Here is a 12550-nt window from a genome sequence, read left to right on the forward strand (position 1 = left end):
CTTAGTGTCAAAGGATTGGTATCAATTCTTTGAATGTGTGGTAGAATTCTGCTGTGAATCCATTTGGTCCTGGGCTTTTTTTGCTGGTAATTTTTAAATCACCATTTCAATCTCAGTGCTTGTTATTGGTCTCTTCAGGGTATCTAAATTCTTCCTGATTTAAGCTAGGAGGGTTGTATTTTTCCAGACATTTATTCATCTCTTCCAGGTTTTCTAGTTTATGTGCATAAAGTTGTTCATAGTAGCCTTGAATAACCTTTTGTATTTCAGTGGTGTCAGTTGTAATATCTCCTGTTTCATTTGTTAGTGTGGTTATTTGAATTTTCTCTCTTCTGTTCTTGGTTAATCTTGCCAATGATCTATCAATTTTATTTATCTTTTCAAAAAAACCAATTTTTGTTTCATTTAACTTTTGCATTTATTTTATTTCAATTTCATTTTGTTCTCTGATCTTTGTTATTTCCTTGCTTCTGCTGGGTTTGGGTTTGGTTTGTTCTTTTTTCTCTAGTTCGCTGAGGTGTGACCTTACAGTGTCAGTTTGTGCTCTTTCAATCTTTTCAATGTGGGCCTTTATGGCTATGAACTTTGCTCCTAGCAAAGTTTGCTGTATCCCAGAGGTTTTGATTGGTTGTGTCATACTGTCATTCATTCAAAGAATTTTTAAATTTCCATCTTGATTTCATTTTGACCCAATGCCATTCAGAAGCAGATTCTTTAATTTCCATGTATTTGCATGGTTTTAAAGGTTTCTTTTGGAGCTGATTTCCAGTTTTATTCCACTGTGGTCTGAGACAGAGCTTGATATAATTTCAATTTTCTTAAATTTATTGAGGTTTGTTTTATGGCCTATCATGTGGTCTGTCTTGGAGAAAGTTCTATGTACTGTTGAATAGAATGTGTATTCTGCAGTTGTTGGATGAAATGTTCTGTATATATCTGATAAGTCCATTTGTTCCAAGGTATAGTTTAAATCCACTGTTTCTTTGTTGACTTTCTGTCTTGATGAACTGTCTAGTGCTGTCAGTGGAGTATTGAAATCCCACACTATTATTGTGTTGCTGCCTATCTCATTTCTTAGGTCTATTAGTAATTGTTTTATACATTTGGGAGCTCCAGTGTCAGGTGCCTATATGTTTAGGATTGTGATATTTTCCTGTTGGACAAGGCTTTTTGCCATTATATAATGTCCCCCTTTGTCTCTTTTAACTACTGTTGCTTTAAAGTTTATTTTTTCTGATATAAGAATAGCCACCCCTGCTCACTTTTGGTGTCCATTTGCATGAAATGCCTTTTCTCACTCCTTTACTTTATGTTTATGCTAGTACTTACTATGCTAGGTGAGTATCTGGAAGGCAGCAGATAGTAGGTTGGTGAGTTCTTATCCATTCTGTGGTTCTGTATCTTTTAAGTGGAACATTTAGGCCATTTACATTCAATAGTAGTATCAAAATGTGAGGTACCATGGAATTCATCATGCTCTTTGTAGCCTATGTACTTTGATTTTTTTCTAAAGAAGGAAAAGAAGCTGAAACTGAAGCTCTTCTCCCACAAACAGACCTTCAGCTTCTCCAGTGGGAGTCTATGTTTGGGAGAGGAGGGTCTCCCTTTCCCACTTCCACAGTTGAGGAACTCACAGTTTTGGGGGGAGCTTTCCTGGGTCCTGCAGCATGTTTTTTTGTTTGTTTTTGCTTTTTAACTTGTGTTTTTATTTTATAGGTCCTATGTGATCTATGCTTTAAAGAGGTTCTGTTTTGATATGTTTCCAGGATCTGTTTCAAGATTTAGAGCCCCTTTTAGCAGTTCTTGTCATGGTGGCTTGGTAATGATGAATTGTCTCAGCATTTGTTTGTCTGAAAATGACTGTATCTTTCCTTCATATATGATGCTTAGTTTCCCTAGATACAGAATTCTTAGCTGATAATTATTTTATTTGAGGAGGCTGAAGATAGGGCTCCAATCCCTTCTAGCTTGTAGAGTTTCTGCAGATACATCTGCTAATCTGATAGGCTTTTCCTTTATAGGTTACCTGGTGCTTCTGTCTCACAGCTCTTAAGATGCTTTCCTTTATCATAACTTTGGATAATCTGATGACAATGTACCTAAACAGAGATCTTTTTGCAATGAATATCCTGAGTGTTCTTTTGCTTCTTGTACTTGGATGTCCAGGTTTCTAGCAAGGCCAGGGAAGTTTTCCTTGATTATTCTCTCAAATATGTTTTCCAAACTTTTAGAAATCTCTTCTTTCTCAGGGACACCAATTATTCTTAGAGTTGGTCATTTAACATAATCCCAGACTTCTTGGAGGTTTTGATCATATTTTCTTATTATTTTTTCTTTATCTTTATTGAATTGTGTTAATTTGAAGACTTTGTCTTCAAGCTCTGAATTTCCTCCTTCTACTTGTTCAATTATATTGCTAAGACTTTCCAGAGCATTTTGCATTTCTAAAAGCGTGTTTAAAGTTTTCTGGATTTTTAAATTGTTTTTTCTTTAAGCTATCTATTTCCATGAATATTTCTTCCTTCACTTCTTGTATCATATTTTTGATTTCCTTGCATTGGGCTTCATCTTTTTCTGGTCCTTCCCTGATTAGCTTAATAACTAACCTCCTGAATTCTTTTTCAGGTAAATCAGGGATTTCTTCTTGGTTTGGATCCATTGCTGGGGGACTAGTGTGATTTTGGGGGGGATATCAAAGAGCCTTGTTTTGTCATATTACCATGGTTGGTTTTCTGGTTCCTTCTCACCCCTTGGTGGCAGTGGGGTACAATGGACTTTGTAAGTGTTCTTAGCTTTGGTTGTTTATAGTGTTCTATTTTTATGCTGGTTGTCCTCCTGCCATGAGGTGGTGCTTTCCACAGAGCATCAGCTGTGGTATTATGGGGAGGAACTGGCAGTGGGCAGGGCCCTAGAACTCCCAAGATTATATGCCCTTTGTCTTCCGATACTAGGATAGGTAGGGAAGAACCATCAGGTGGGGACAGGGCTAGGGGTCTCTGTGCTCAGACTCCTTTGGGTAGGTCTTGCTGCGGCTGCTGTGGGGCATGGGAGTGGGAGTCTCAGGTCACTGGAGTTGTGTACCTAGGATTATGGCTGCTTCTACTGAGTTATGCAGATTGTCAGGGAAGTGGGGGAAAGCCAGCAATCACAGGCCTCACCCAGCTCCCACGAAAACCAAGGGCTGGTCTCACTCCCACATGCCCCCCACAACAGCCCCTAGACTGTTTCCAGGCAGAGAACAATACTGACTTGAAAACCTGCCCCAGGCTAACTGCCTCCCAGCTGTAAAGAAAATGGCTTTGTTCTTCCCCTGCCTGTGGAGTCTGTACGCTGGATTTGAGCCCTCCCCTAAGTTCTGGCCAGGCACTTCTCACCCTGTTCAAATTCTTACAAAGTTCAGCTAGAGATTTGTTTCTCCCTGTGTAGTTGTACCTCCTGCTCTTCTCCTGTTGGATCCCTGTGGTGCCAGACAAGAACAGCCTGCCTGGGGACCCAGCAATGTCCCAGGGCCTTTCTGCTGCTTCTTCTACCCTGTATTTCACTGAGCTCTCCAAATTGACTTAGCTCCAGGTAAAGTCAGAAACATCTCCAGCAAACAGACCTTCAGCTTCTCCAGTGAGGGTGTATGTTTGGGGCAGCAGTCTGCTTCCTTCAGAGGGTCTGTAGGTCCTCTCCATGGTGCTGAATTTAACCCAGGTTTCACCTAGGACCTCATCATACACTCATTAACATACTTAATCATACATCCACCAGCACCATGACAGTTCCAGGAACATTCATATTTGTTGTAAAAATAGGTGGCACCACAGTTCCAAGAAATCTCTATCTTTTTTCCAGAATCTTCATGAATGTTTCACCCCTTGGTTAAAGAAACCTATTATGGCAGCAGCCTCAAAGCCCCTTATATGACACTCCCTGGAGTCCACCCATGCTCCCCTCCCTTGAGTGTGTACTTTTTACTTTTCAATAAATCTCTGTACTTTCATTGTTTTCCAACTCATTCTTGAACTCTTTCTTGCAATTGTGTCAAGAACCTGGATATTAGCCAGCATCGAGTTCCCAGAGGCATTTGGGGACCTCCCCTAGCCCACCAATATCAGGAGTGTCTCTATTTGGGGGTCCAGTAAAACTACTCACCACAAATTCACCAGGAAAGGGTGCTCCAGACCCTGCATGATCTGGAGTTCCTTGAAGACATTTCTTACTTCATTGCGCTCCACACACTTTTGTTTATTCATGTACTTCATTGCATACATCTTCTTGGTATCATTCTTCTGTACAATGCAGACCTAATGGTGAAAACCAGAGTGAGAGAGTATTTAGGGAGATGATGGATCATGGTGATGAGAGACGGAACAAGACATGTTCTTTGCTGTGGCTTGGATCTTTAACATTCGTAAATTATATGATGTTAAAGTTCCCACTTAGCTCTGATTTTAGATTTAAAATTTCATTTTCTTTTTATGCACCAGTTCAGTTCTTGGATCTCTTTTTTCTCAAACAATTTTGCCTGGTTTTGCTTTTTGAGTTTTTAAGACAGCATTTTGGTGAAAATAGCTGCCTCCATGTCAGGAATCTTCTAATAACAAGTAACACCCTTAATCTTGCTTTGAGTGACTGAAATAGACATGACTAAACTGTCAAGTTGAATAATACTGTGCAAAGAATTTCTGTTTACGACCATACATGATATAACCAAAAAGGACTTTAAGGACTGGAAAAACACTAAATATGATGTCCATGTTTTTAAAATTTCTTTAGCGGTCTATATAACACCTGATAAAGTCAACAGCAAATGATTTTAAAATGCAAGTATAATATAAAATACTATTCTCTTAAAGTATACCTTCATTGAGAAACTAGTAATCAGGGCTTGAACATGTAAGGTTCTTACAAAAATGTCAGACTGAATACGTATAGTTCTTAAGATAAAAACATTATACAAATGAGGATACTGAAATAGAAATCAGGTGACTTCTTTCCCATGTGAAAATAATTAACTCTTCCATTAACAAGACAACTATTACTGGGTGTACAGTTGGTATAATCAGAAAATGATTCTGAAATCCTCATCTCCTTTAGGGTAGAGAGAAAAGCTTTAAAGGTTAGCGAGAGTAAACAGATTGGAGTTTAATGAGATTATTCTGAGAACAGTATGTGTTCATTATGTAGCTGCCTGTCACATGCTTTCCTTAAACTGTAGTGACAATTTTATAAAAATCCATTATAAAAACATTTTCACTTAATCATCTTTCCTTGTAGTCCCAGCAGCTCAATAATGTGAACATTTCTGGATCTTCTGTTCCCTAGGCTACACAACCCTGCTGGTGGTTAATCATTTCAGTTGGTTCTCACCTTCCCAAAACTGCCTTTCCCAATGGCTCGCAAAATTTCGAAGTGGTCAAAGTTGACTGTAAAACAACAAAAAAGAAGAATATCATGAGTGATTATCAATTTATCTTTAGTAGCTAATAAATAATAAAGATTGGGCTACTCAAGTATCTTGTCTAAAATATGATCTCAGACTATATTAAAATGCCAATCTATTCATCCAATAAACATCTATTGAACACTTATTATGTATTAATCATAGTGCTTATTGCTGGGAATATAGTAATCAAAAAGTAAAAATGGAATCTCTGCATTTATGGAGTCTGTGGCCAAGTGAGGCCCTATAAAGAGAAAGACTCTTATGGACTAAATAGTCAAGAAAGTAAACGGAAAATTCAAGCTCCTGCTGCAAGTTAAGAAGAGAGGTCATGGGGCTGTAAAAACAAACAGAATTTGACATAGGCAGCAAGGTAATGGGAAACATCTCTGAGTACAGAATGACTTCAGAAAGATCTGCTCCCAGGTGCATAACATGTATGGCTTTACTGAAGATCAGCAATTTAAAATACTGTATTCTCCTTGCCTATTTCCTTACTATGACCACTCTTTTGTATCTAAGTAATTTCAATTTTCCCAAGTAGGAAACTATTACATCTCTAAGCGTGTAGCATGAACTAATCTCCAAAGTGCAGACATGTAACAGATTAGAATGGATGTATGTGCAGAAGTCCACTGAATACTGCTTTGAAATAGAGTCGATCCTTCACATCTGCAATTTTAAGACTTCGGCCCCTAGAAGAGGCAATAGTTGTTTAGTTTATAGGTAGCATGGGTTTTTGAGTCAATGCTCATGAAATGCATAGTGATGAGAAGAACAAATTATAGATTCTCTTGTGCAGGTGACAATCTTTGTTTTTTTCATTGGTAACTGAAAAATGTTTGACTCTGTTTTCTGGTTTTTGAAATAAGGATTTAGATCAGTTAAATTCCAATAAGGGATTTTAAGAGTTTTAGATGAGTTAAATTCCAAATAAGGGATTTTATGAACTTAGTGAGAAAAGATTGTAAAACACTAAATGGTGTAATTTTTCTCTTTAAAAGACCTAGTTTGTCTCTATTATCCAGAATAATTAGATAAGCTCCTTCTGAAGAAAAATGTTTGGCAAGAGTGCCTCTCAAAGTCTTTTCAAGATTTCTGAAAGTCAAACATTTTAATGATGTGGCTTAATCATTTTCTCTTCTGAACTCCAAATTCACTTTCTTTTGAGCACAAAGCCTCCTCAATCATGTGAGGCAGCATGTATATTACAAATAATCCTGTACTTGGAATGAAGAGACTTGAGATAAATGACAGATTTTTTGAGCCTCCATACTCTCATCAGAAAAAATTAGACTGACTCTTCCAGATCAGAAGAAAACAACTTCTACTAAGAAAGTACTACTAAAGCTGTTTACTTATTTAACACAGTTACTCAAGGGAATGACTTCTCTTCTAAAATTCCTTGGATTCTGAGTTTATTTCATCCACTACAGCATAAGCTCAATGAGGGTGGAGATGATATGTCATTTTGCTCACGCTGGGTCCCCTGCCGCCTCAGTAAATTCCTGGCTTAGGTAGTTGAAGACATAACTCTTTGCAGCTCTCACAAGGCAGGTCTTAGCAAATAAATCAAACTAAGCTGTAAGCATACACAAGAACACCAAAACAATTAGTTCTTATAAATATGGATAGTGTGAACATTTGGATCCTCTAAGGCAGTGCTTTTGAACTGTGAGTCAAAACCCATTAATGAGTTATGAATTTAGCAATAATAAGAGGTACTAAAAATTTAATGAAATAGAAAATACCAGAAATGCCTCAAATGTAGTAAGAGTAGTACTGCTGCTGAAACTGTTGTTCCTATTTCATATACTTGAGTAGACATATATATGTACAACCCCAGCTTTATTTACTATGTCATAATATGTTGTTCGGTATATGTTTTGCCTTGGTTTGTGGTCAGAATAATTTTATAAACACTTCTGTAAGGTTTCTCTTGAGTTTCATACTGAAATAATGAAAGTGATGATTTTCTTCTGCCCATTACACGAATCTGAGTTGTGTATTATTTACCATGAGAGTGTTAAAAAAAAAAGCTGACCGGCATTTATTTGCAAGTTCAAGATTTTATCTTGAGCAAATCCAATAACTCACTGTGATTTCTCCACTAGCAGTCTAGCCTAGAATGCTGTGATGACATTTTAAATCTCCAAGGATACAGCAGGTACCTAGAAAGCATGAAGTTCCATCTTGATATCAATCCATTTCATGAACCACCTCCTTTTATAAACCATTTTAATCTTACCAAAAATAATACAGGATTACATTTCAGGTTCCTGGTAAATTTATACTAGCAAAACTGCCTTAACTAAATGTGACCTCCCAAATGTCACTTCTCAGAAAAGGGACAAGCCTAATTAAAGCCAGTTCATCTTATTTATACCTATATCAAAGAAAAACACAGCCTCTCTAATTTAATGCCATACTGCCTAAAATCACTTCCTTGTATAAAAATACAACCTAACGAGAAAGCCAATGATATAGATTAAAAGTGACAATGAGAGGCTGGATGCAGTCACTCGCACCTGTAATCCCAGCACTTTGGGAGGCCGAGGCAAGAGCATTGCTGGAGCCCAGGAGTTAGAGACTAGCTTGGGCAATAAAGTGAGGCCCCATATCTACATAAAAAAATTTAAAATTAGCTAGGCATGGTGGCGTACACCTGTAGTCCCAGCTACTCAGAAACTGAGACAGGAGGATCCCTTGAACCTAGAAGCTGAGGCTGCAGTCCTCTGTGATTGCACCACTGCTCACCGGCCTGGGAAACAGAGTGAGAGCGTGTCTCCAAAAAACAAAAAGTGACTGGAAGAGACTTTCTTATTCATTCCTGACAGTCTCTTCTTAAATGTTCAACAGAATCACTAGTTAGTAGGAAGACTAACTTGAAAATACAACTAAACCTCATAAATTCAGACAAAATCAGAGGGAAGGAGAGAGAGAGAGAGATGAAGTCTGAATTGTGGATTATTTTGTCAACAGAAATCGAATAGTACTATAAACATGCAGAATTTACCTAAGGGGAATGTGGAATAGTGTACCCACAATATTCTTAAACCCTTGATCAATATGAAGAGTAAATGCCAAATTGGACTTGCACTCTGTTTTGTGTAGTCTATGAGCTAAGAATGATTTTTGAATTTTTAAAGCATTATTTTAAAAAACCAACGGATCTGCAGTGGAGAATATACATAAAGCCACAATATTTACTAGCTGGCTCTTTACAGAAAAGTTTGATGGCTGCTGAGATTAAGAGCATAGTCCTTGAAGACAGACAACCTGAATTCAAATCTCAGCTCCAACAATAAATAGCTATGTAATCTTGGAAATTTACTTCTATGAGTCCCTTTCTGCATCTATAAAATGAGGATGAAAAATAAGATGTACCTCACAAGGTTTATAAGAAGATGAAATGGGTCATGTGCATAGCATATTGCCTGGAATGAACTAATTTTACTAGTAGTCCTACTACTTCTTAACGAGTATCATAGCTCCCAGCAAATACCACCATAAGCTGCCATGGTAACACCTGGGTATTATCAGGCAATATGGAGATAAATGGCATCAGCATCATTTCAACACATTTGGGGTTTTCATCGTCTATGGTGTGGTGTCCTTGCAATGTTTTCTCTAACCTCTAAAGCAAAGTTAACCTTAGTGGTGTTTAATTCTTGGGTCTTATCCTTGTATTATGTTCTAAAACTTTCATTCTGGTTCATGGAGTTCTGGTAACTACAGTACTTTGGGAGGCCAAGGTGGGCGGATCACAAGATCAGAGTTCAAGACCAGCCTGGTCAATATGGTGAAACCCCGTCACTACTAAAAATACAAAACTTAGCCAGGTGTGGCTGCCTGTGCCTGTAATCCCAGCCGCCTGGGTGGCTGAAGCAGGAGAATGCCTGTGATGCAGAGGTTGCAGGTAGCCACCGCTGCACTCAAGCCTGGGAAACAGAACAAGACTTCACTGAAGAAGAAGAAGAAAGAAGAAGAAAGAAAAAGAAGAAGGAGAGGGAGGAGGAGGAGGAGAAGGAGGAGGAGGAGGAAGAAGAAGAAGAGGAAGAAGAAGAAGAAGGGGAGGAGGAGGGGGAGGAGGAGGAGGAAGAAGAAGAAGAGATGACGACAGAAAGGCTGTCTGGAAACACTGGGTCTTTGTGGGGCCTTGAAGGTAGTGGTTTAGGTAGGCAGAGGCAGAGCCTGGTTCTCACTCATACTGACAGGGATGGGCTAAGGTATATGGCCTATAAGAAAACAGGCAAGGGAGATGTAACTTTGAGGCCTCCTTACGTGCCTCTGAGTCCTGCTTCACACGGCCTTTTCATCCCATCCTTCACAGTCATTGTATCTGTACAGTATCCTAAAAGTTGCCTGGAGGTATATCAGGTTAACAGACAAAGTTGAATATGCCTTAATGTGATAATTACATGGAATATTAAAAAAATAAATATCTGAAAAGTACTTATTTCAGAGTTTTTCTTTTGGGTGGGTACACATTCCTTCACTAATCAACCAGACACAGAAATTCTATATGCATGAGGCATTTGTTTATGAGGGCAGTCAGCACTTGTTGCATTTTTACATCACTTTCTATCTCCACATCCTTACAGTGTATATAGTTAAGGGTACTTAGGCTCAGAGATATGAGATCATTTGTATGGTTATAACTAGCATAATGATTTATTAATGTTGAAGTTAGATTTTAAAAACAGGAAGTAAGACAAAGCCTTGTTTAGTCAAAACTACACATAAAAATCCTTTAGAAAGGTACCTTTTTGAAAAACAAGTCTTTCAAAAAGTCCAACAGACAATTATATCTACTTTGTGTGGGTACTCAATGAGGCTCATAAACTGCATCTAGGAACTATTATTTGGGAAAAAAATGGTTTAAACACTAAAATTACACTTCACTCATTGGTGAGAATGTATTTATTATAGTCACATGGAAAGTCGGAACAACTATGTGGATAACTGGTTGAATGCTTTTGCAAAGCCACACCCAATGCTTGAGTGGAGGAGTGGGTGCAATCAACTCACTTGAGTCTGCCTAGTTGTACTCAAGATAAACTCAATATCCACCTTTCTCATTCTGGACCCAGGCTCTTAACCACTATTTTTATAGCAGTCATCTTAATGTTATTCTTACTGTATAACATACCTACCTATCCCAAAGGTAGAATCAGTGGAAGCAAGATGGGATTTCTTCCTGTATCATTTTAGAATTATATGTCGAATCAAGTTTTCCAAGTCTTTCCCTTAGCATAAACCATGCTGATTCTGAAACCCAGTGATGATACTTTTTATTTCCTTTGTTTTACTTCACTTACCAACTTCTCAGTCTCAACATGCTGTGCAATAAGCAACGTTAAAGGAAAGAAAAAAGGAAACCCTTTTTAAGAGTCTGTTATAACATCCTGATGCTTGTAATTTCAGAGAAGACCCTTGTAGAAATTAAGGCAGGAATCTCCCCCGCTTTTTTCCTATTTTTGAGGTAAAAATCTTTGTAAAAGGTTTTTTTTTCTTTTTCTGTAAAATTGATTCCAGCTTCAGCAAGTGCCAAATCATGAACGTTTGTGAGTCCATTGAGAATGGCACATCTCACTGTTTATGTAAATCTTTCTACTGATGATGGAACAAGGACACCAGCTGTGTAACCTTAGACAATTTGTCTTTCAGATCACAATGTCCCCATCTGTAAAATGGAGCTAATTCAACCTAACTCAGGTGGCTTTGAAGATAAGACATTATAAGCCAGAGGCAATATGTCTGGTCCATCGAAAACTAAAAATTACAAATTTGTTTTTAAGTACAACAATTATTCAATGAAAACTAAGCTCCCTTCCCATTCCAAGTTTACAATTCCAGTTCCACGAAGAACCATTATTAAAAAAATCCTTATGTATCCTTTAAGAGATTCTCTCTTCATATAGGTACTCCTTCCTAACAGCAATAGCACTATACTATCATTCTGATGGAACACACATTGTTAAACCCTTTCTATGTAACATATTGCCTCGGTCCATTCATACCATCACATGTAGATCTAATTATTTTAAGTAGCTAATTTGTATTTTATTGTGTAAATGTACCATAAAATATTTAACTGGCTGATGGATGTTGAAAGATGGTTTAATTATCTATGATTACCAATACTACCTTGAGCATTCTTGATAGGCTTCTATGTCTACATTTATAAGCAAAGTTGATAAAAGTTGAAATGTTGGGCAAATAATATGTGAATTTTCTAATTTTATAGATATTGTCAACTGGCTCTTCAAAGATGTTACATTAAATCTTCTTCATATCAAATACATATAAGAATAACTTTTTGTCCACCACCTTGCCAACACTACCACATTAACTGTTCTTCATCTGACAAGTGAAAAAGATTGAATTATCGATTTACTTTATATTTATTTAATGATGAGTGAAGCTGCACATATTTGTATGTGTATTTTTTTAGCAAACTGCCATTTTATATGCTTTGTATATCTTTAATGAATTATTAGATTTTTTTGATATGTAAGCACACTTAAAAATGGTAAGTAAATTAACTCTAACATATCTCAGGAGTATTTTTTCTAGGTTGTCCATTTGGCTTTTGATTTTAAAACTTTTAATGCCACGCACAGTGGCTCATACCTGTTACCCTAGCACTTTGAGAGGCTGAGACAGGAGAATCACTTGAGCCCAGGAGCTCGAGATCAGCCTGAGCAGCATAGGGAAACTGTCACAACAACAAAAAATTTAAACATTAGCCGAGTGTGGTGATGCATACCTGTGGTCTCAGCTACTTGGGAGGCTGAGATGTGAGAATTATAAGAGCCCTTGAGCCTGGGAACTCAAGGCTGCAGTGAGCTGTAATTACACCACTGCATCCCAGCTTCAGTGACAGAGACCCTGTCTCAACAAAGTATTTTTGGAATGTAGTTTTAAATTTTATGTAGTTAAATATGTCAATTTTTTCTTGTTTGCCTCTCTGAGTTTATGTCTTACATAGACTTTTTTTAACCTCAAGATTGTTAAATGATGTACTTATATTTAAAGCCAATAGCTTTTGACACACACTTTTGATGGCATTGCTGCTGCTTTTTTTTTTTTTTTTTTTTTTTTTTTTTTTTTTTTTTT

The 12550-nt window shown here is 37.4% G+C and overlaps 1 protein-coding gene across 1 annotated transcript in view; it reads right to left on the bottom strand.

The window, feature by feature from the left end:
• The window catches only part of STK32A (serine/threonine kinase 32A), a 142878-nt gene that overhangs the window by 104801 nt on the left and 25527 nt on the right, over positions 1-12550 (bottom strand). The window contains exons 3-4 of the mRNA XM_032250312.1: positions 5356-5411; positions 4138-4289 (exon numbers count right to left, since the gene is read on the bottom strand). Coding sequence (XP_032106203.1) covers positions 4138-4289; positions 5356-5411 — 208 coding nt within the window. The remainder of the gene's footprint in view (positions 1-4137; positions 4290-5355; positions 5412-12550) is intronic.

This window comes from Sapajus apella, unplaced genomic scaffold (genome assembly GCF_009761245.1).
Source record: "Sapajus apella isolate SASKATOON/1434 unplaced genomic scaffold, GSC_monkey_1.0 scaffold71, whole genome shotgun sequence".
Lineage (NCBI taxonomy): Eukaryota > Metazoa > Chordata > Mammalia > Primates > Cebidae > Sapajus > Sapajus apella.